The sequence below is a fragment of the Lepidochelys kempii genome, chromosome 25, assembly GCF_965140285.1.
Source record: "Lepidochelys kempii isolate rLepKem1 chromosome 25, rLepKem1.hap1, whole genome shotgun sequence".
Taxonomy (NCBI): domain Eukaryota; kingdom Metazoa; phylum Chordata; order Testudines; family Cheloniidae; genus Lepidochelys; species Lepidochelys kempii.
Genome location: NC_136404.1, coordinates 11,318,801 through 11,343,022, shown reverse-complemented (window position 1 = coordinate 11,343,022; position 24,222 = coordinate 11,318,801). Strand labels below are relative to the sequence as shown.

Sequence of the window (24,222 nt, the reverse complement as noted above, 5' to 3'; positions counted from 1 at the left end):
GCAGCAGCCGCACTTCCTCCAGCACAGGCGTGTTCAAGGGAGGTGGCCCATTCACGTTCTCCTCTAGCTCGCTCCTGCTTAGCTTGGAGAACTCAGCCAGCAGGTGGTTGATTCCCCACAACGTCCAGGAGATTCATCAGGCTAAGGATGGACCAAAGCTCAACTGCCCGGCCGGCCTAATCACCCTGAAATGCGCACATAAGGAGGAGGGGTCTCGGATTCCGCCCTCCTGTCTCCTTGGGGCTGGGATGGGGCAGGCAGCTGCCCCAGTCTCATTTCCCCTGTGCCCACAACAGTCTCCTGCCCCAAAGTTTCTCCCCCTTTGCTCTCTTATCCCCCATGTTCCATCCCCCACATGCTCTTAGTCTGCTTCGTGCCCCCCACATTCCTCAAATTGCTGTTTCCTACCTAGCTCCCCACCCACGGCCTCCCTACTGCCTGCAGGGCCAGTCTCCGCATCTGCCTTTCCTCTGCCAGAGCCTCACACAGGGACGACGGCACCAACTTGCCTGAGGGCGGCCTGACTTCCCACCTGTTGGCACTACGGGGAGATGGTAGCCACCGTTACCGGGGTCAGCCTCACTTCTGCTTACCAAAGTTAAGGGGCTAAAGAGGCCGTCGTGCTGAGGGCAGCCTCTGGCTTCAGGCCCGTTGACATGGCGGTCATTTTGGCTAAGGGCAAAATTTCAGAGGGAGGCCGAAACCAACAGGGACCCTTTAAAAGCCACCCAAACATCAGGGGAGCTGGCGACATTTCTACCCTCCCCCACCCTGCCACACCCTTTCCAACTGAGTTCCCAGCCCCCAGCCAATTTCATCTCAGCTCCAACTGATGCCCTTCATTTTACACCCTGCTCCCCCCTTCACAGCCCTTCGTACCAATCCCCCATCTCCCTCGCCTGCAGAAGGCAGAGACGGAGTAGCGGGGGAAGGGGGCAGGGCTGGGAGAGCAAAAGCAATTTCACACACCTGTTCTGCCCCACACCCCACGCAGTCCCGAGCGCATAGATAGTCCCCCATCACCAAAGTAACTGACCGCCTCACAATTTCCCCCCCCAACACACACCTGTCGGGCAAGGCAGTGCTGTTACCCCCAGGGTAGAGATGGGGAACCGGAGCAACAAGAGGCGAAGCCAGTCTCAGCAGGAGCCTAGGGCGGATCAGGGACTTGGACCCTGGTCTCTCAAGACTGAGGCTGGTACCCTAACCACTGGGATAGCTTTTCTCCCTAGAGCAGGGACGCCTTTGCAGCTGTTTGTAGGGAGGGGAAGGCCAAGGGAGCACCTCCCCGGGAGGAGCGGTGTGGATCAATGGAGTCTCACCAGCCCCAGGAAGTGCCGTGGAGAATCAGCTAAGGTGATCACTAAGCCTGAGGGCTGCTCTAACTACACCAGGCCCGGGCAGGCCCCTTCTTGGTCCTAGAATACAGGGTGTACAAAGATGGCCTGATATCACCTTTAACCCCCACCCCAAGCATAGGAGCCGAGTAACTAAGAATCAGGCCCTAGTGGTGAAACTCACCCCCATGTAGGTCACCAGTGAATCTGGCCCATTCTTTGCAAAACACGACGGCTGATGTCTAGTGCTCAGCCAAATGCCACCAACCCTTACACAATAACTCGTTGGCTCCCCCACCTATAAAGCCAAAGGGGAGAGAATTAGCAAAGCAAGACTCCAGCCGTGGCACACCGCACGGTGCATTGACACACGCTCCCGGTGAGTACGTGCAGCGCTACACGGGGGGGCCAGGTTAGCACGTTCATGAGCGATATACGAACGGCAGCGGCTTCCCACCAACATAACATGCGTCAGGCCAGCACATCCCTTAGCCCTGACTCACACTGACACTACCAGGATGGCACCAGCCTGGTTGCAACGGGCTCTAAGGAAAGAATAGGGCAGTAAGTCTTAGAACTAGGCATCCCCTCTGATTAGCAATCTCAAGCCTTACAAGACAAAGTGGTGTTGCGGGCAAGGGACTAGCCTGAGACTCAGGAGGGCCGGGTTCAATTCCTGGCTTGACCACAGATTTTTTCTGTGCCCTTGGCCACATCACTTAACTTCTCTGGGCCTCTCCCCCTTGTAAAAGAGGGATGATGCTTTTCTGCCCTTCATCTTGTCTGCTTTTAGACTGTAAGCTCTTTAGAGCAGACAGCACTGCCTCTGAAGCTATGGCTCCACTACAAGGCTTTGAACACAGAAGAGCGCTCTCCTGCCGACAAAAAACTTCCGCCTTCCACGAGCAACCGCGGCTCTGTCAGCAGGAGAGCGCTCCTGCTGAAATAGCACGGTTCACACCGGCGCTTTTCCATCAGTAAAACTTTTGTCATTTGGGGGGCGGGGGATGTGGGGGGTTGGGGTTTTTTTTTGTTTGTTTTTTTAACACCCCTGAACGACCAAAATTTTGCCGACGAAGCGCCAGCGTAGACAAAGCCTTAGTCTGAGCAGCACCCGGCAGGATAGGGCCCTGGCTCTTTGGTGGAGCCGGTAGGGACACCCATAATCCAAACCATCGAGCTCTGCTCCCTATCTACTGGGTTTACTCAGCTCTGCAAACTGTGGTCCGTAAAGAAGGCCCCGTTGCTGGCTGCAGCCAGTGTATAAATTTAGTGGGTACGAAGAGTCACGTTGGTTTATCTAGAGTCTGTTTCTAAAAGTTTACAGTGTGGAGCACCAGCGAGGAATATAAAACCTGAGAGTTCAGCGGCAGCTTCTGGAGGCTGGCGGGTTTGGTTTGGAACCAGCTACCCTAGTGGCCTGTTAAGTGCTGCATTGTTCTGCAATTCAGCCGCCTGCAGTGCAAAAGGAGACATAGTCAGAACACTCATCTTCCTTTTCAGATGGACAAGTCTTTATTTTACATATACAAAAGCTTGAGATCCTTCCGAAACACATCAAACCCTAAAGATTTCTCCTACTCCTGCTGACGAGATGAAGCCCTCAGGCTATCGTTATTTATAAGTGTCTGTCTTTTTCAAGTGGATTTTAAATAAAAGCAGCCAGTGGCAGCCCCCCATACTACGGACATCCCTCAAAGAAGCATGACAATGCAATGCTCCGTTCTCAGACTTCACTTCGCTGGTGGAATGATACAGCCTCTGGCTTTAAGTGTTCTGGGGACTGCAGGAGAGGACGACCCACATGATTCTGGGGCTTCAGAGCAGTAGGGACCCAGGAGAGCTAAACGGCTGGAGATTTCTAGTTAAAAGGCCATGATAAACGAGCCCTGCAAAGTGCGGTTACACCACGGTAGTCACTGGAAATAAAGCAGGATCTGTACTCAGTGCTGGCATACCACGTTTCCAAGCTAGAGCGCTGCTGGCTTTTCACCCACACCAAGTTTTGGCCCTGAAGAACCAGCATAGCTATGGGACCATGCGCTGGAATCAACAGGGTCATGCAGAATTAGCTGCAATCCAACTGCAGAATCTCCAGGTCCGGGGAGGATAGGAAGAATCCAGGTGATTGTCATATCCCCGCAAGAGCGGGCAGCACCACCCCATTGTCTCTGGCTTGCAAAACGGGCCAGGCTGGATCTGGTGCTCCAGGGTGATGAAACGTGGGAGCCCTTGGGCGTTATTTTTACAGTCACATTCCCGAGTCTAACCGCACTTCAAAAGGAAACACAAAGGACGTCCCTTCTCACCCTAGAGTTACGGCCATCATCAGGGGCTCAACAAAATAGACGAATAAGTGTTATTTTTCATTAAAAAACCCTTTATATTCAGTTCATGTTGGTTTAAATCACAAGAATTTAGGTGGGGGGGGGACAAAAAAACCCCAAGGAGACAAATACAAACATACAGCACAGAGCCTCCCCAGAAGTTCTTTCCTTTCACAGGAGCAGGAGGGGCAGGGGAACAAGACCTATGCATCATCTACGGTGCGACTTAGTGAAGTAACTCTGAAACATGGGGGCAAGGCAGAGCCGGTCTCCTTCACTGCCTTCAGTGCAGAGACCCTGCGAGTGTTCTCCTCCGCGCGAGATCCACGGCCTCAGCTGTCCTCCTCCTCGTCCACGGATTCCGACTCCAGGCGGACCCTCTCCCTGTCCATACTGGGCCTTTTGATCTCGGGATAGTCTTGCGCACTGCCAGGGAGAGCACAGGAAAGTCACCGATTAGCCTTAGTTCCCAGCTGGGAAGCGACTGTCACTCACGGGGGGGCAAAGCAGGGAGGCAGGTGTCTGGGGCTACTGTATCCTCCTTCCCTCCTCATTAATACCCCTCAAAGTATCCCTTCCCTGCCCAGCCACACGCCTCTAGCCATCCACTCTCCCCGCTACACACCCTTCTATCCCTCCCTCCCTTCCCAACCATCCACACTCCTCTCCACCCTCCCCATGGTATCCAAGCAACACCCGCCCTCAGCCCCCAACCGTACAGTTATGGGACATCCCAGTGAGTATACTGCCCCTCCTCTCCATAACACAGATTTTCCTAGCCCCAGGCATGGCGCCACCAGCCCATGGACCCGAGAAGAGAGCAATCGCCCCCAGGCAGGTGCCTCTCTGCTAACATGCACTTGCCCACAAGGATGGCTGGAGGATGTCGTGCCACGCGGGTTGGCAGGGTTTACATTCAGTGGCTGGGGGAAGTTCCACTGTTTGGGGCTGAGGGTCTGCAGAAACACCTGATCACATACAGAGGGGGAACAACCCTGCGGAAGCCTAGAACTAAGGCTTGGGATTTCCCATCTCACTCCTTCGGTGCTAGGAAACCCAGCGACTTTGGCCTTGACACTCTTTGTAAAAGGTTTCTGCTCTGGAGGACCACGCAGCAACGCATCACCGGGTCCCGCAGCCTCCTTGGCCCCAGGGGTCCTGTGGATCTGTGGCCTCCCACCCCTCAGCAGGTATGAGATGAACCAGGAAGGGCCCTGGTCCCCTGCCACCGAGTCTCCCCAGGCCAGAAGCGGGTGCTCACTCATGTGTGTCTTCCGGGGATGCCTCTCGCTCTCCGTCACCAGATCCCTGGGCTTTGTCTCGCTCCTTATCCTCCATACTCTCCCCTTTCTGGGACATGGATTCGCCGTTTATGGGGGCTGACAGATCTACAGTGGGAACAAAGTGGGAGGAGAGGACAGTAGGAGATGGGCGCACACATTCGTAGGCTTGGCTCCCTGTTGGAAGCAACGGCAACTGTTGCTTTCTCTTTCCCGCTCTCTTTGGTACTTACCTGGCCCCCGTCAGGGGAGGATCTGAGCGCCTTGCAGTCTTTAATGTATTTAGGGAGCTGTGAGGCAGGGAAGAGCTATTATCCCACTGTATGGAGGGAGAAGGGGCTAAATGACTTGCTCAAGGTCACAGGGGAAGTCTGAGGCAGAGCAAAGAATTGAGTCGCAGGCTGCTAATCTAATCATTAGGCCATCCTGCCTCCTGAGTGTCTCTCTCTCTCCCTCGTGATCTAGTCAAGATGGCAGCTCCACAGCCCTGGAAACTAAAATTCTCCATTTGTCCACAGCACAGCGGCAGCAGGGAAAAGCTCAGCGCCATCCCACCAGCGCTCTGGATACAGCACCGCTAAGAGGGGAAGAGATCGGTCCAGCTCTGGGACTTGTTCAGTCCTTACCCTCTGCTGAGCCCGCTGCCCCAGTTACGGGAGTGGATTCTGGAACATGGCCAAGGGCCACCACAATGGGGCACCCACAGCCACCAGATGATGACTGGATTGTCAGCTCTTCAGGGCAGGAAACTGCTTGCTTTGTGCTTATACAGCGAGCAGCCCAATGGGTCCCTGGTCTCAGATGGGGTCTCTATAGGCACCAACAGATTTTGGTCGCTATCCACCTGGGGAAGATTTGAAGCGGCCACCTAAAGGTGAAGCTACCCCCATTTGCTCCCCACTGGTTTGAATCTTGCATTTAATTTGTGCATTAGGCATGAGTCGGGGGCCACTGGGCTCTGACGGCCGGGCTGTAATTAGCCAGAAGGGCACTTCCCTTAGGTTTACATGCAGCTCTTGGAGGTAGACTATGCTCCGCACAGCCCTGAACCAAACGGTGGCACCACGGGTGTCTGGGATGTACCCTGTAGCAGTGGGAAACTGGAGGCAAAAAATTAACATGCCCCTTCTTCCGGCAGGTCTCTTGCAAATACCTGCATCGCTACAGCTGCTAGGACAAGCGTCTCCAGCATTTCCATGCTGTGTCGAGCTTCATCAGACAGTGACCCTCCAGGAGCCTGCCTGTCCCCCAGCTCCCACCCCAATGAACCCAGTCTGGAGAGCCATGAGGGAGGATCTTGCTGCCCTCTGTGCCCTCCCAGGAGAACCGCTGCACTAGGAAATCCCTTGTAAGACATGGGTAGACAGTGACCCCACTTCACCAGTCTCTCCCGGGGGAGGCGGGATGAGTCACTGGAGCATCTTTTGCTTTCAGTCTGTGTGTTTGACTCAGAGCAGTCATCACTAAAGAAGAGCCCCAGCCCTCACCGCAGGGCACCCCAGGTCTGCTGTGTGCCCAGGCAGCTTGGGACCCTCCCAGCACACTGAATGATAGTTACCGGCATTCGTCTCCTCCTCTCCTTTCTCGTTCTGGGCCTCCCCTCCCGGCAGCTTCTCCTGGCCTTTCTCCACGTCTCCCTTGTCTTTCTCCATCCCAGTTTTGTTGGCTTTCTGGTTCACCTCGATCTTTGGCCCCAGGACGCGCGACTTCAGGCGGGTGTAAACCTCGGCAGCCTTCTCCATCACGTCCTTGTTAGCTTTGTAGCGACGGATCTGTCACATACACACCGTGAGGCAGCGCTGGCCACAGACTGGCCCCCTGCCCCAGAGAAAGGTGCTCTCATCCCCACACATGCCTCCCTTAGCCCACCCCCGTCGTACCTTTTTCAGTGTAGCCACCACATCAGTGTGTTTCTGGAGGATGTGAGAGGTGACCTGCAGGGTTCCCAGCTCTTCCAGCGCACTCAGACACCTCTTGATATCCTGCAGGTGGAGAGAGGAGATCAGAGATTTATCTCCACCAGGCAGAGGAGGTGGCAGGGACTCAAGGAGTGCTCTGTGAAGGTACTTAGTGGATTATTCCATCCCCTCTCAGGCTTCATGCAGCAGGGCAACCCCAGGATCTCTCCTTCTCCTCAGGAGGCTGGGGAGCAGAGACACTGATAAAGAGGCTGAAGAACCTCTTAGACTTAGATCCAAAGTCTACGGCACTTGCCACACAGATTCATCTTTGTCCCTCTCCCGAGGCCCTGATCTTTCTCCTAAACGAGGCAATCTAGCCTCACCAGGAGCTGATGCCCGCGAGGCAACCCATCCCCACCTTCAGCTGTGCCGCTACTGCCTCCCAGCCCGAAATCCGGCATGGATCCACATCAGGTAGCCACTGTAGCGAAGCTGCCGATCAGCAGAGAGCATAGCTGTTCAGCAGCTGGGACACTGGCAGCGAAGCGGGAATTCTCAGAGACAGGTAAGGAGAGCCCAGGGAGAAATAAAAATCACCTTTGGCACCACCTAGTGGCAAACCTGAGTATTGCTCCTTTAAAACTGCGGAATCAAATGTATCACATAGGACTGACTGTAGGAGTTCGACATGGAAGAGACCAATCTGATCAATGAGTCCATCCCCAGGCAGCAGAGATCTCAGACAATAATAGGACACTACGGTTAATATGCAGCATGAAGAACGTGCTAACAGATCTTGGAGCTGGCTCAGATGGAGGTTATAAGGAGGAAGAGGCGGACCAGGGAACCCCCCACAGATGTCAACATTTAAGGCTGGGCACCCCCAAATAGCATGAAAGCCAGAGAGTACACCACAAAGCTAAGAGTGGAAGCAGACCCTGGAGGCCTCAAGTCTACAAGATCATTCAGCAATCCACTGACTATTAAAAGCTGACAAATGCCCAAAGACAACAGGGTCTGGTCCTCGCATTGTCCGTGGTCACAGATGCTTGTGCAGTGGGCGTACAGTGCTCCAACAGAAACGGAGGGTTCTAATCAGGGAAAGTTTGACACTCGCTTTGCACAGGCGTCAGTGACACAAGGAGCAGGGTGGAACAGACCCCAGTTGCTGATAGTCCAGGGACACCCAAGCAGGAGGGAGCACTCTCAGATGAAGGACTAGACCTTGATCCCCACCCCAGCCCCCTCTCACCCACCGGTACTCACCGGATTATCAACTTTCAGGGCAAACTTGATCTCGCTGTGAAGTTTCTGAAGTTTTTCTTCAATTGTGGGCTCTAAGATCATGTAAAATAAAGAGGCCAAGGCATTAGCCCCCTTTTGGTTGGTTTTAAATTAGACTGCTGGACTCCAGCAGGACAGTGAGTGTTTGAAAGCACAGAGAACGTGTGCTGCGCATTCAGGGCATTCAGCTCTGATTCGATATGACCCCTGGCCTCCTGGGAATAGGCAATATGCATAGAGTCTTCCCAGAAGCCAGAAGGATCGGGAATGGGCTAACATCAGAACCATCGTTGCTTGGTTATTCTGAGCTGGGCACGTTGCTTGAACCCCTTTGTTCACCTTCCAAAGAAACCTCCTACAGCCAGCAAGGAGGGCCCCCAACAGCTCTGCACTGAAGAGCCAAATCAGAGTAACACACTGGACCTCTTTTGGGGAGACACTTTCCACACCCCATACCCTAGGGTCAGGATAACTGAGCAAAAGAGTCCCACCCCGCTCCCCAGAAGTAACCTGCTCTCTCACCCTTCTTCTTCTCCATCCTCCTCTCTGGGATCACGTCAGACTTTCTCCGGCCTCGTTCCACTCTTAAGGGTCTGCAGCGGGTTAAGGAAACAAGAGTAAGAAGCTGCTCATCAGCACCTCTGCAAGTTAGAAATACCCCAGTTAGGAGTCGCACCCACTGCTCTGGCTTACAGGGGAGGACGACAGTCTTACACTTCTCACTGGGGAGGGCAGGGGGAAGCCCTGCCTTCCTGGCAGAGTTTTACCCACCGGGTTTACATGGCAGCACACATGGCCCTGGCACCTCCTGCTGTAGGGCTTGGCGTACTCCAGGTGCATTAAATAAGGGGAAGGGCTGCACCAGCTCTCTGGGCAGAAAGAATGCTGCTGCTGAGCACTTCCACCATGCTTGCAGCCTTGGATCTCAAAGCACATCACCGAGGCGGGCGAGAGCCATTGTCCTCATTTGACAAACAGGAAACCCAAGGCACAGGAGGGACTAAGGCCTACATTCTCAGACGTGTCCCGAGTGCCCTTGGCTCCTGTGGAAGTCAGTGGGAGCTGGGGGTACGCCGAACCCCTGAAGAATCGGGCTCCAGGGATCGAAAGCCTACAGGCCACTTCTGCTGTGTCCCAACGTGATTTGCCCAAGTCACACAGCAGGTGAGTGGCAGAGGCAGGGGTAGAACCCAGGGTCTTTACTCCCACTCCCATGCTGGACCAGAGTCATTCCTATTTCAGGCCTGGAAATCACAGGCCCCCCCCTCTCCTGGGGAACAGGCTCCTAAGGGCTCTATCAGCGGTTCTTGACTCCTTGCAGCTCCCTCTCCCTGGGAGTGGAGAAGGAAGCAGTCCCAGTAATGACAGCAGGCACCAAGAGATGTTCCCTTGCTTAGAGAGGCCTGTGACCCTGTCACTCCCCTACGTGGTACCGGCCCTGCAGGCTGCTTGCACCATCCAGCTGAGGCGGGCTCGGTTAAAGGCACATGACGTTGGAGAGGGATCAGAGGTGCCTTAAGCTCCAGCAGCACTCCCTTCCCTTCTTAATGCCGTCAGAAACCCGGAATGGGAGAAGAACCTCGCCACCTCCCTGGAAAGCTGCCCAGAATCCCAGCACAGCTCTGCCATGGGCTCCAGGAGGGGAACCTTCCCCCCGTCCACCAAGGGAGGTTGTCTGCCAGGAGGCACAAGAAGAGCTTCCCCCTTTCCCCCACGCCCCCCGACCCCCCAGCAACTATGCCTCCAGGGGGGAGGGGCCAAGAGGAATTGAGAGCGTGGCAGAAAGATGCTGACTTGTTGCGAGGTTTCTCCTCCGATCGGCCCCTCTTCTCCTTTAGATTTGGTTTCCTTGACAACTCAGAGGGCTGCTGCTTCTTCAGCGGCTTCTTTACCTTCAACAAGAGAACAATGCAGACGCTGAGAGCTATGGCAGGCCCCTCCTCGCCGCAGGAGGGGAGAGGATGGTGATGTCCTATTCCAGCCCCCCTGGCGCGCGTTATCTGTGTCGTGGGGATGCCAAGGGCTAGAGCCCATTGGCATGTGCAGTGCCTAGCACAATTACATGGAAGTTTCTGCCCCAAAGAGCTGACAACTGAATTAGATTGGCTTCGGGTCTCCCAGCCTGCCGCGGCACCCCTAGAACTGGGCTCTGACCTATCAGAACGCTGTCCCCCTGCCAAGAATACGGCCACGTGCTGCTCTGATACCCAGAGGGATGGTTTCAAATCATAGTACTTATACAGGCTCCATTGGCATGGCATCCAAGCACTGCCCTTTGCACATGTATACTGTAGTGCCTTTTACCCAAGGATCACAAAGCTCTTTGCTAATATTAGACATCACAGTTCCCCGAGACACACATTTTCCAGCTGGAGAAACTGAGGCACAGAGATGTGATGTGACTTTCCCCAAGACTACTCAGTAAGTCAGTGGCAGAGCTGGGAACCACAAAGTCCCCAGTTCCAGCTGTGAGACAACACTGCTTTTACGGCTTCTCTCTCTGGCAGTGGAGATGGAGAGAAGAAAGGAGATTTGCTCATTTCAGACTCTCCTATCCCCCTGGACAGCTCAGAAAACTGGCTTAGGGAGATGGGTTATGGAGATTTCCACCTTGAGCTCAGCAGTTCACATCTAGGCTGGGGCAGCAGTGACCCGAAGTTTAGTGACCCATACAGCAGCTGTCTAGTGTGAAATGAGTTTGATAGGTCTCTGTCCCCTCCCAGCAACCAAAGGTCCATGTCACATACACCCCCTCACCACTACGACAGCACTAACTAGCCTCAGTGCAGAGACCAAGGACTGAATGGGCTGTGCAGACTGTGATTCCCCCTTTTACCCCAAGGTTGGAGACGAGGCACTCTGGTGGGGTGGAGGGGCAACGTAGGCACTGCTGGCCATGGCCAAGGGCCAGCACTCCAGTCTCCCGGGCCATCAAGCTGGTACTAGAGGAGGTCACTGCTGTCTTAAGGGAAGAGGCCTCTCTCTGGGACCTTGCCTGGCTCTTTAACTGAAGTCATAGACACAAGAGCATCCACCCTAGGCTGGCATGAAATGCCGTGGCCAAGTCAATGGCAGCTTACGGCAGCTCTCCTGCCCTCACGAGCCAAGCGGGCAGAATTCTTGCAGAAATTCCAGTTGCGTGTCAGTGTAACTGCTGCTACAAAGCCCTGCTCCATTTCCTGCCACGCCTGCACCCTGCGCGGGCTATACTCAGGAACTGCTCTAGGTGGTCCAAATACAGCAAAGGAACCACACTTAGAGAGTTTTCCCAATCCAGATTCCTGAAGCCCTCCACAAACTGATGCACAGAGATCACTTCGACCAACAAAGTGCAGCCAGCTCTGGGGTGGAACGTGAAAGCTGTTACACAGCTTCCAGCAATCCTGTCCAAGCCTGTTGTGTAGCAAGTGAAGAAGTATCCAGCACCCAGTTGAAACTCCCAACAAAGCTTAGTGAGGCAGAATATATGTGCCTTCTTTAGAATGAAGCCAGGATTCAGAGCTGACCTAACGGCTTCACCCGCCAAAGGGTGCCATGGGATCCTCAGTGACAGCAAGCAGCTAGAGCCTGGTTCAACATCTCACCTACGAGCCTCTGCGGAAGAGTTCGTTAACAAAACTAAATCAAGGTGGCTCCGTCCCGCCCATCTCTCGTGACTCTGGCAGTTTATTCCCTGGCTAAGCTGCTCATCCAAGCAAGCTATGCTGACTGGAGCTGCCGTGACAGCCCTCAGCTACCCTGGGCAAGGCATCAGCAGGACAGGTTCCTTCTGGGTCTGGCCTGAGAGTTTCATGAGCAGTGCAGGAGTGATTTCACATGGGCCGCAGCAGGGTGAGCTTCCCTGACCCTGACCCTTCCCAACGCCCCGCGATCTGGGAGAGAACGATCTCAAGGGTGAGAGGGGCACGCCGCCTCCTCGGCCTCTCTGAGGCTAGCAAAGATTTAGTGCCAATCACAGGAAGGGTTCAGCGATGCCCCCAAACTCACTTCCCATGCGATCACTGGCTGCGAATGGGCGATCTGGAGGCCCGGGTCCCTCCGTTCCCACGTGCTCACCTCTTTCTCCAGCTCCAAGTCAGAGTCCGATGACAACTGGTCCTTGCCTCGGTTCTTCTTGCCTTTCCTGGCCACCTCGTCATCCATGCTGCTGTCACTGTCTGAGTGCGCCTCCTCCCCCTTCTCCGCCTTCTCCTTCTTCTTTTCCTTCTCCTCTTTCTCCTGCTCCCGGAGCCTGCGGATCTCTTCCTCCTGTTCCCTCTTCCTCTTCTCCTCCAGCTCCCGGCGGCGCTCCTCGTCACGCCTCTTCCATTCGCTGATGCGGTCCACGTCGCTGTCGCTGTCACTGTAGGGGACAGAGTGGGATGGATCACGGGGACCAGAAAAGCCTCTGCAGAGACGGGGCTCGTGCACCCTCCACCCCTACTCCAGCCCTGCTTCCACAGAGTCCTGTAGGCGCCCCGGAGCTTTGTGCCTCCCATACACTGGGGAGAAGCACCAGCCTTGCTCCCTGGTACACCAACTTTTTGCAACATAAGATTTTCAGTGGACCATGGGGCATGGGCCACTGGACATGCCCTTGCCCTGCAGAGGCCTGAGACCACCAAGCAGCTGCACACAGTTACCATCACTCACGGCCCTCACCCGCTCCCGGGACGTGCCCCTTTTCTGAATGAAAGGAGAGCTGGCAAGAGAGGCCAGCCTGACAGCCCTGGAGACTGAAGGCCTCTAGTTACCCCCAGTGGTGCATGCTTCCCGCTCAGCGCCCAGCCAGTGCCTGAGCCCTGATCTGGAGGGATCTCTGCATTAGGAGTTCAGTCTCCAGGGCCTATGCAATCCCTGGTCCCTCTACCCAGGTTGCTGACGGGAGCCCAATTAGCGCCAGCTGCAGGGGTGGGATTCCTGTCCCGCAGAACGGTGAGCCAGCCGAGATCCACACTTCCAGTCTCGGTTTGGGCTGCAATTGGTATGTATGGGTCAAATCCCTCTGGACCCTGCGTTCTCCTCCCTACGCTCCACACGGGGCCCTTCTGAATAACTAAGCCTGTCAGTTCCAGCCCCTTCACTTCCCCCTTGACGATAGACCAGGTCTACACTGGAAGCGTTGGCTGGTTTGCAATGTCAAGTAGGGGTGTGATTTCTTAAAGCCCTGGTGTAGATGCACTTAGACCAGCTTCTGCCAGGATAGCTTATTTTGCTTGGGGAACCAGTACAAGCTACACCAGCAAAAGCTCCTCTTTGCCATATACACTGAGTCTGCACTAAGAGACTTTGCCAATGTAGCGATGCTCCTAGGGCTACCCTGGGAAACCTTTTCTAGTACAGACTAGCCCATAGTCAGAAGGGCTGCACAGAGTGGCGAATGTCTGGCAGTGATTGCCACGCGACTCGCATGAGACATCCCCTCTGGTGGCAACCAAGGCTACTGCCCCTCCTTGCTAGCTATCTAGGCACTGACATGGCCCCCGTTATTATTAAACATTTAAATCATGGCAGCGCCTCAAGGCCCCGGCGTGCAGGGTTCTGGACAAATGTTTTGTACTTGACAGTCCCTGCACTAAAGAGCTCAGGCGAGAGCTCTCCCTCTCCGTGGTGCCCGAGCGCCTCCCATTTATTCATGCATTTGTCCTTGGAACACCCCTGGGACTGAGGTTTGTAATTTTATCCCCATTTTCACAGATGGGGAAACTGAGCCAGAGAGAGACCAGACGACTAGGAAGTTGGTGGCAGAGTCAAGAATCATACTCACTAGCCAAACTCTGCTCATCGAGTCGGGACTCCCCTGTGCCAACACGAAAGATCCCCCACCCCAGCCGACAACAGACTGGACACCAGTGTGATGCCTTGGCTAGCATCTTTGAGAAGCTAATCCCATGCAGAGCCTGGAGCCAGCAAACTCAAGCCGCAGGCCGCACTCCTCTGCTGCTGGGCCAAAGGAGATTAAAACATCTGAATACCAGAGCAGGCATCCCAGCCAGGCCCCGGTGCCCCTCACCAGGGCCTCGGCTCTCACCTGTCGCTGCTGGAGCTGGTCGGAGCTCTCTCAGGCTTTGGTTTCCTGCCACGAGGCTTTGGGGGTGGCTTCTCAGCTACAAGACACAAGGGATCAGGGGGTCAGCACAGCAGGACTCAGTCTCCTCCCAACCCCCTCCAACAGCCATATGCAGCGTGCGTGAAGGAAGGGTAACCAAGTCCAGGGGGCAGGAGGGCCTGGTTTCAGTCCATCTATTGAGGCATGGATTAATGAAGGCTCCTACACAAAGGTGGGTTGCTGAGGCCACCCAGCCCAGCTCCCTTCCAGAACTGCCTGGGAAGAGCTGGAAGAAGCCTGGATAGCTCCCCTTCAGCCCTACCTGGCTTCCTGCCCCGCGGAACCTTCTTCACAGACACGTCCGAGTCGGAGTCCGAGTCGGAGTCCGACTTAGTCACGTCCACAGTCTCGTTTTCCTCTTCCGAATCCACTTTGGAGTCCGAGTCGGACCCTGAATCCACCTTCTGTGATCAAAGGAGAGAGCGTTGAGGGGGATCTGTGCGTGGGTCCGCGAGGAGGGGAGCGGTACCGCCTTCCCATGGGAACCATACATGGGATGAAAGGGGAAATCTACCTCCAACTCCCATAGGTAATGGATCAGTGTCTAAGGGAAGCTAGCAGGAGGATTCCCTGGCAAATCCTCACACACACAGTTCTGTTATCAGCACACACCATGTAGTGAAATGGTCGGTTTAGTACCGATGCCTTTGTTATGCAGGAGGTCAGACTAGATGATCACAAGGCCAGAAGACACCACTAAAATCTATGCTCTCCCAACTCATCAAATCCACATGCAGGAAGCCTGTTATTCCTGCTCACCCCTCCTAATCCTCCTGCCTCATCTCCCTGCTTCATTCCTACTGTGGGCAACGTGGAATCAGAAATTTAGTCTCTTCCATTCCTCCCAGCTGCCCTGTGTGTTTGTATTTCCTTTCCACCTCCGGCCAGGTAGAAGGGGTCTGTTTGACTGGCTAGCCACAATCTGTGCTGGATGCCGACTGGCAAAGCCAAGCTCTCGGTGCCAAGGGGCTAACCAGCTGCAGCAGCGCAGGGAGAATGGCCTACCAATGGGGCAGGGCTGCTCACTTCAAGGGCCCCTTACCTTTTTCTTCCTTCCGCCTGCAGACACCCTCCTGGGAGCTCTGGCCACTGGCTTCTTCTCTGGAGTAAAGTCCTGGGAAGGGATGGACATATTCGAATTAGGAAAGGCCTCACTTTGGCTGCGGGAGCTTCACCCCACTACTCTCAGCAGTAACCCCCATGCCCAGACCCTGACAGCGAGAAGTGAGGGCACCTTCCGCATATACCCTAGGGTGGAATCAGGGGGGTAAAGAATGGCCCCAGGTCAGCCCATCCAACTCAAACGCCTTCCCCTCTTCATTATCCAACAGCCCTTGACTTTGATCTCCGCAGACCACAGGTGCTGCCCCAAAACACAGGGACTTGTCAACCCAAGAACAAACAAGCTGTCCAGTCTTAATTGGGACAAGGAACAGATATTTATAATGTCCTGGCAAAGATGCGTTGGGCACCTTAGAAAGAGCAGAGACCCAGCAAGACATGACTTTTCACAAAGCTGGAGAACAGTGGGAGAAAGAATGGCACACGGGTGCCCAGCCAGTCAGCACCAAGTGGCATGAAGCCAGGCCTTGAAGACTAGGGTGGCGTTCCACACACCATGCCAACCTATGCTGCCTGCTCTCACCACCAGAGATGCCCAAGCCCTGGGCTGGACTCAGCACTCATGGAAGGAATTAGCGACTGCACTAAGCCAGCAGGGGAGGCAAAGGCATGTGTGTGAATATATGTATATAGCAGACTATTCCAAATTCTATCCCCCGTGCTTCCTGTGGCCCATTGAGCTGGCAAGTGCGGTCCTGCGCAGTGCAAGAGAGAGGGCATACACAGAGTACACCTCGTCCTATATTCTCTCCAGGATCCCGTTAGTTAATCAGAACCTGCCCACCCCATCCAAACCACTGCAGCACGGGGGACTCTGTAAACCACTTGCTCACCTGGTCACTATTTTTCTCTGACTCAGAAGAACTTTCCGAGTTCTCCTCTTCTGAGGGAGACACACTGCCCTGGTCGAGGTCGCTGGAGGATTTCCGGGGTCGTTTAGCCACTGGCATCTGAAATCAGAGAAACATCAATGTAACAGTTGCTGCAAGCTGGTATATTCCTCACTGCTGCCCTCTCTGCCCACAGGATCAAACAAAACCCAGTGGAGCAGGGCTTTAACCACCCCTCTCCTTACTGTTTTCTATAATAAACTCAGAACAACAGCCAGCATGCAGCCTACAGGTACACAGAACCCATGCCTGATCCCATGCACCATCTATACACTGCAATAGGGTCTTCTGATTGATACCAGTGCATGTATGTGTAAACGGAGCCAGTTATGTCAGTTGGTGGGTTAATCCTGGTGTCTTGGCTACCTTTGAACTTGGGATTCTCTCTGATTTCCCTCTAGAATATCAACAGGAGAACCTGTTTTCACGTTCATCCTAAAAACACCCTGCTGTGCCATGTGGCTGCCCCAAGATAAATGCAGCTACCTCTGGAGTGGATCGCAGCAGCTAAGTGGTGGGTGATGCGACCGCCCTATGTTCAATTTCTAAAGTGCTTCGTGGGCCAAGTGTAAATCCATTATATAAATGTAATCATCTTCCTATTCCTAGCCAGGCGATACCCCACACAGATCGCAATGGGGCAAACTTACTTTCATAGCTAGCGCTTTTCGTTTCAGCCCACTGTGGTCGCTCCCCTTGTCGGACTCCTCATCGCTGTCTAGCTTCTCCATGGCCGCTGCAGCAACAGCAGCAACTGCCATGGCAGCCGATTCTTCTTCCTCCTCTCCTCCATCGCTTCCTGCCACTGGGTCGTTCTCGGGAACCTCGCTGTCTGAGGAGCTCGCTGGCTGAAAGAGCAAAGAAATGGAAACGTCAGGGGTTACTGATCAATAGCGGGTCTCCCGATGCATGTCAGCACAGCAAGGAAGCAGGGAATAAGAGAGCTAAGCACGATGGAGAGGAGGATTGAGCTGAGACATTGCCACATGACCAGCTGCCGTCAGAGTGCTGTGATAACTCCCCAGCTGACAGCAAGCTAGACAGCGATGATATCCATGATAAGGGACAGTGTCATGTTGACCTTTCAATGAAACTGCTTCTACAGCAGCGGCTCTCCTGCTTTCCAGACTACTGTACCCCTTTCAGGAGTCTGATGTGTCTTGCGTACCCTCAAATTTCACTTCACTTCAAAATGACTTGCTGACAAAATCAGACACAAAAATACAGAAGCGTCACTGCCACTATTACTGAAAAATGGCTGACTTACATTTCGGATAGTATACAGAGCAATATGAACAAATCGTTGTCTGTGAAAGTTTAGTTTGTACTGATTTCGCTAGTGCTTTTTATGTAGCCTGTTATAAAACTAGGCAAATCTCGAGATGAGTTGATGGACCCCTAGAAGACCTCGGAGCACCCCCAACATACACGTACCCCTGGTTGAGAACCACTGTTCCACAACTCCTCCAAGCTCCCCTCAGCCAAACGCCCTAAAATCCCCTCCATAACCCTGTTCTACGGCAATCCCATCTAGATCATTTATGAACAAAGACAACTCCCCAAGGGACCCCCTTCCACCTCTGGGGTCAACTAGTGCTGCAGTCTGCCCTCATGATCCCACCTTCACCGTGCTGTGCTGAAGGTGCTGCTATCATATGGCCCCTCTGACAAGCCCACTTGACTCTTCCTCACTGGTGAGCCAAACTCCAGGCTTCCTTTTCTCCACAGGGTACTGGAGAAGGTGACTTGCTCTCACCACCTTGAAAGTAACATTCTCGACCAGTTTCACTCTGGCTTTCAATCCCTTCATAAGTGAGCGACTCCTCTTAGGGGGGCTGATGAGCCTTTGATCACAGATCCCTCTTCCCAAGTTACCTTATCCAAGGGCAGCTGCAGATACTTTCCCATCTGAAAGTTTCACATGAGGGGTTGGATTTCACCAGCACTCTGCTCTCCTAGTTTGAATCCCACCTCTCGGACTGTCCCTTTAACCATCCACAGTGAAGACTTCACAACTTCCTGTCATTCCATTATTATGCAGTACCTCAAAAGATCCCACCTAGGGGTCTCATGCCTCACTTCAAGCATGCACATCACATCTATGGCAACGATGACCAAGCTCTCCATTTTCCTTGACTCAATTTCCCATTTCTGTCATGACTGCCACTTCCAGTTTCCTACTACTGGAATTCTTCCCTCTGGGTAAGAAGCCCTCTTTGTCCTATGTCCTTGATGCTCCCAGCATTCTCCTTAACTTTTCTCCCAAGACCAAAAACCTTGAAGTCACTCTTGACTCCAAATTTTTCTTTCCGCCTTTACAATGCCAAAGTTCATCTTTTCCTCGAGCCCATCTCTGCGGAAATCCTTACTTCTGCCTTAATCAATTGCTGCCTTGACTACTGCAGGTCTCTCTTTAATGGCTTCTTAAAACCCTGTTCTGGGAACTTCAGGAAGATCCAGAACAGCCTCTAGCTCCAGACACCAGGACTTTATCCCACCAGCTTCTCTTACATTCAACGATTTCCCACTCATCTCCGTAGCCAATGTCAAGTTGCTCTCAAAACTCTCTACAGAATCATCTCACCCTATATCTATGCCCTTGTATCCAGCCATCTCTTCTGCCTGTTCACTGCAATCTATAGTCTCTCTCTCAAACTCTGCCGCAGTTTGGGTATTGGGTTGTTGCTCGTTCATTTGGGGTACCCTTTCGGTCTGAAACTGTCTTCCTCTGAGCCATCTCCTCTTTATCTCACCTTAAAGCCTTACTTTGTCTCTTCAGACCAGTATATATGAAGCAGCTCTGGATACCTTTAGGAAGATCACTATGTAATAAACTGTATCATTCAATTATGGTTACATATAGCGTCCCTCATACACTGAAACACTGGACTGTAAACAGCTTTCTCGGAGTCTGATCCAAAGCTCATAGAAGTCAATGGGAACCATGCTAGTGACTTCTGTGGCGTTTGGTTCAGGTGCTCTGATGTCAATGACGAGACTGACATCATCTGACAGCCTGAGCACACGAATGGGAGCCAGGAACTCTGCAGTTCTAATTCTTGCTCTGACACAGATTTCCCCTGTGGTTTTGGACAAGTCAATTTTACGGATGCCTAATTGGAGGCACAGAGTTGAGCAAGTGTGAGGAGGGTTAGTTATTTTGCTCCCAAGAAAGGAGATTTTTGACATGGAAGCTTTCCAATACCACAGTGACAGGCAGCAGGAAAAGGAGGAAAGGCTATTTGAAGGCACAAAGCACAGAGGTGCGCAGAGCCCCTAGTCACGGCTGATCACAAATGAGTGATGCTCACACACTCACCGGAGGGGCACTGTAACTGGCATGGGGGTTGTTCTGGATTTCCCACAATCCCTCATTGAAGCCTTTTCGCTTGTTTGGCTTCCCGTATTTGTCCTTGTACTTGTCGTAAGGGAACAGGTCCTTAGGTCCCAAGAAGGCTCTGGGGGAGGGAGGGGGGGAACAAAGCAGAGATCAGTCTCAAGTTGCCGGGAAGTAGGCAACGGCAAGGAAATCACGTGGACAGTGGGGCTTACGTCTCGTGTGTCCCAAAGAAGAAGATGGGGTACTTGTTCGGCGGGGGTTTCACAGCGCCGTCTGCTATGTCATCAATCTGAAACGAAGCACAAGGCAGGAGGTGGTCAGAGATGGCAGATTTGGGTACAGCATCAGGAGGCAGCTAACTGATGCAAAGCCGAGGTTGGCTGTTTCACACAAACACTGTAACAACACACTGAGGAAGGGAGCCTTCTGTACACTGAATTCTAAGGTACTTTTTATGGCCAAGCAGGATCCGTAGACAAGTAACAGCAGAGAACCAACTCCAGCTGCGGTGTTGCAAGAGCTCAAGCCTAAGCCTTGGGTTCAATCTCTTTAGGGCTGGGAATGCTGCACAGGTTATAGGCTCTGCATGGGGGGGAGGAGCGGGGGGCATACAAGTGTCTTGCTTGGCTACCAGTAAGAGCACATGGAAGGACTCCCAGAAGTAGTATTTAGAAGGAGGGAGATTGCTCCAGCAGGGGCCCCCGAAACGGTCCTTCCTGGCTAGAGACAGGCTATAGGAAAAGCCCAGGCTGCTGGGAGGCAATCAGGCCTGAGGCGATTGGCCCTTAACGCACCAGAAACCCTGCCTTCCCGCATGTCCCACTGGCTCCAGTCAGTCACTTGCACATGGCATAGCCAAGGGCACAGCTTCTAGGCAGGAGCCCAGGAATGTTATGGGATCTGTGATCACAGAAAAGTGGGAGCGTACATCCAAGCGGGTGACCTCGCACATTGGGGAAGTCTTCACAGGAAAGGGCCCCCAAGGGGAGGGAGAAAGCTAAACCAGAGCAGACTGGGACTCCAGCAACACGAGCATCCTCCTGATTCTGACCAAGTTCTACTAGAGCCCCATATTATAGCACTAGCTAAGTATAAATAGTGCACAGGCGAATTAGGATAGATATACTAGAGGATCCTGTGGTGCATTGTAGATCATGCATTGTCTTCCCGGCTCCAACATCCACAACCATCCTCAGGTATCCACCACATCCCAATCCCATGCATTTGCAGCCTGTTGCCTCTTGCCACTACGCCCCCTCACACTGTGGTGATCCTACCCTGCCCTCAGCTTCCAATCATCTTTACTTTTCAGGACCACTACCCAAGGCATTCTCATCCAGATGTGTTCCCCACACACGATGACCCTTCCTGACCATCAACACCCAATATACCCCCATCCTCTCCAGGAACCATCACTTAACTCCATCCCCACCAGATGTCATCACCCTCTGTGTCTCATCCATACCCCTTCCAAGCATTGTTGCTACACAGCGCTGTCACCCTACCACCTCATCACACTGCAGCTCTTAATACCATCACCTGACACTCAATAACAGACCAGTAACTCCCACCTGCCCATGACAACCCCCACCTCCTGTGATCCAGCACCCCCGCTCTGGATGCCCTGTCTCTAGGAACCTTCCTGTTCCTGCTGCAGACCAGAGCCAGTCAATAGGCAGACTGCAGGCCAAATCCAGACCGCCAGACGTTTCTGAACAGACCCCAAAATCTTTTTATTTATTTATCATCATCATCGCTATTTTTTTAAATTATTTTCTCTGGAGTTGGGACCTTGACAAAAATAACTGACTACCATATCCTTTTCCTTCACAACCCCCTGAACCTCACAATCCATCACCTTGCCCCTCTGCACCCATCTCCCCCAACACCCACCCCCGCATCTTTCCTTATACCCCCATCTCCCCTTAACACCCACCCTTGCATCCCATGATGCATTACCCCCTGCACCTCATCTCCCCAGTACCAACCCCTGCACCCCACAATCTATCACCTTGCCCCCTGGCACTCCACCTCCTCAATGACCACACCATAATCTCCTCCTCTCTGGCTCTCCTTCTCTGCACCCCACGACACATTGCCCCGCTACCCCTGAGCCCCATCACCTCTACCTCCGCATGCCCTGCTCCCCACAATCCCCACCCCGCACCCCACTCCCCGATGCAGAATAGGCCCAGACCACAGACTGGACTAGGGGTTCCCCGCCAAGGATCTCCCCAGACAGGGATGGGCTGAGCTAAAGGTCTTCCATAGGGAAGGGAAGGGGGTCCCCTGGGGGTGGAGGAGCCCTCAGGAGAGGCACTTAGGGCTCCCCCCCGTGGCTGGGGTTAGGGGGGGTCCCGCCAGGGCTCCCCCAGGGCTGGGGGTCCCCCCCGGGGCTGAGGGGTCCACCCCGGGGCTGGGGGCTCCCCCCCAGGACTGAGGATGGGAGGTCCCCCCGGAGCTGGGGGCTCCCCCTCGGGGCTGGGCATGGGGGGTCCCCCCCGGGGCTGAGGATGAGGGGTCCACCCCGGGGCTGAGGGCTCCCCCCCAGGACTGAGGATGAGGGGTCCACCCCGGGGCTGAGGATGGGGGGTCCCCCCGGAGCTGGGGGGTCCCCCTCGGGGCTGGGCATGGGGGGTCCCCCCCGGGGACAGGGGGTCTCACCCGGGCCGGCCAGTGCGGGTACCCCTTCATCTTGGCGAAGACCAGGTCTCCGGGCTTGAAGCTGTGCGGCATGGCGGGGCCGGGCCGGGCCGAGCCGGGCCGGGCCGGGCCGGGCTCCGGGGGCGGGGGGAGGGGCGACAGGCCGCAGCAGAGGCCTAGGCCGCTGGCACCGCCAGGGAAACGGGGGGTGGGGGTGGGGGGTGGGGCGGCAGGAGACTGGCCCTCGGCCCGCAGGATGTCCCGCCCCCCTCTCCGCAATCCCGCAGTGCACTGGCTCCCGGGACTGCCACTCACCTCTCCCCTCCAACCGAGCCTCGGGGTGGGGCCTGGGAAGTAACGGGATTGGGCCGCTGTCTTGGCACGCGGGGCGGCGATGGGGGTGGGGGTAGTGGAGGGGTGGGACCCCGGGGAGATGTGAGGGGAGGGGCCGAGGGGGTCGGGGGAGTGTAGGGTCTCGGGGCTCTACGGGCCATGGAGGGGGCCAGGGCCAGGGCCAGGGCCGGGGGGGGGAGCAGAGGGGTGTGAAGGGGGGGGTCTAGGGAGCCTGAGGTGGGGGGAGTATAGTGGACATGGAAGGGATCTAGGAGGGGTGATGGGGCAATAGAGAACGGGGCGGTGGGGACGGTGGTGAGGGACTCTAGGGCATGGGTTATAGAAGGGACTTCTCGGGTGAAGAGGGGACTATGGGGTATTGAATGGTGGGTATAGAGAGGAAGAGGTGATTACAGGGGCTATAAAGTGAAGGGGTATGGAGGGATGGGGGGTATAGATGGGGTAAGGGGTATGGAGGCATGAGGGGTATAGATGGGGTAAGGGGTATGGAGGCATGAGGGGTATAGATGGGGTATGGAGGCATGAGGGGTATAGATGGGGTAAGGGGTATGGAGGCATGAGGGGTATAGATGGGGTATGGAGGCATGAGGGGTATAGATGGGGTATGGAGGCATGAGGGGTATAGATGGGGTAAGGGGTATGGAGGCATGAGGGGTATAGATGGGGTAAGGGGTATGGAGGCATGAGGGGTATAGATGGGGTAAGGGGTATGGAGGCATGAGGGGTATAGATGGGGTAAGAGGTATGGAGGCATGAGGGGTATAGATGGGGTAAGGGGTATGGAGGCATGAGGGATATAGATGGGGTATGGAGGCATGAGGGGTATAGATGGGGTAAGGGGTATGGAGGCATGAGGGGTATAGATGGGGTATGGAGGCATGAGGGGTATAGATGGGGTAAGGGGTATGGAGGCATGAGGGGTATAGATGGGGTAAGGGGTATGGAGGCATGAGGGGTATAGATGGGGTAAGAGGTATAGGTTGACAGGAATAAAGAGGGTGGTATATAGGTGTACTGGGGAAGGAGGGAGAGGAGAGAATAGAGGGATGGGCTAGAGCAGGGGTCATCAAACTAGGGGTCACGACCCCCTGAGGGGTCCTGAGGTTATTACATGGGGGGGGGTCGCGAGCTGTCAGCTTCCACCTCAAATCCCGCTTCGCTTCCAGCATTTATAATAGTGTTAAATATAAAAAAGTGTTTTTAATATATAAGAGGGGGTCACACTCAGAGGCTTGCTGTGTGAAAGGGGTCACCAGAACAAAAGTTTGAAAACCGCTGGGCTGTAGGGAAAAGGGATAGTATGGAGGGTTTTACAGTGCAGGGCTGTGCTACCTAGGGAGATGAGAGAGATTAGAAGAGAGATGACCTAGTATATGTATTCTTCATGCTGTATCCCTTTAATGCCCCTTCTTACTGCTTTGCTCCATTTTGTTCCCTCCACTTCCTTGTCTTCCCCAGGCTTTCTGGTCTGCCCTGAAACACTGATTCTTTTGGGAGGCTGATTTGCACTGTGATGGGTGCGGTGTAAGAACCCATACAGACTGATCACTGTATGCTGGGGCATTTCCCAGGCTGGTTGCCGGGGGATAACACGTAGCTCTTATTATAGGACACGGGGGTGGTACAGGTGACAATGGAGCAGAGTTAGTATTGCAT

The 24,222-nt window shown here is 54.3% G+C and overlaps 1 protein-coding gene across 2 annotated transcripts; it reads right to left on the bottom strand.

The window, feature by feature from the left end:
* Nucleotides 1-2,829: 2,829 nt before the first annotated feature.
* Nucleotides 2,830-22,379, bottom strand: HDGFL2 (HDGF like 2). 2 transcript variants are annotated; one of them, XM_073323759.2, is made up of 16 exons: nucleotides 22,234-22,379; nucleotides 19,782-19,858; nucleotides 19,549-19,687; nucleotides 16,880-17,077; nucleotides 16,173-16,289; nucleotides 15,260-15,331; nucleotides 14,480-14,621; nucleotides 14,140-14,215; nucleotides 12,186-12,471; nucleotides 9,924-10,021; nucleotides 8,652-8,722; nucleotides 8,112-8,182; nucleotides 6,825-6,926; nucleotides 6,503-6,716; nucleotides 4,926-5,052; nucleotides 2,830-4,090 (listed from the first exon to the last, which is right to left on the bottom strand). In XM_073323759.2, the coding sequence occupies exons 1-16, from the start codon at nucleotides 22,303-22,305 to the stop codon at nucleotides 3,997-3,999; spliced, it is 1,956 nt and encodes a 651-aa protein (XP_073179860.1). In that variant the 5' UTR covers nucleotides 22,306-22,379; the 3' UTR covers nucleotides 2,830-3,996. The 2 variants fall into 2 exon arrangements, with proteins under 2 accessions (XP_073179860.1, XP_073179861.1); XM_073323760.2 differs by having other exon boundaries at nucleotides 9,924-10,015.
* Nucleotides 22,380-24,222: the final 1,843 nt, after the last annotated feature.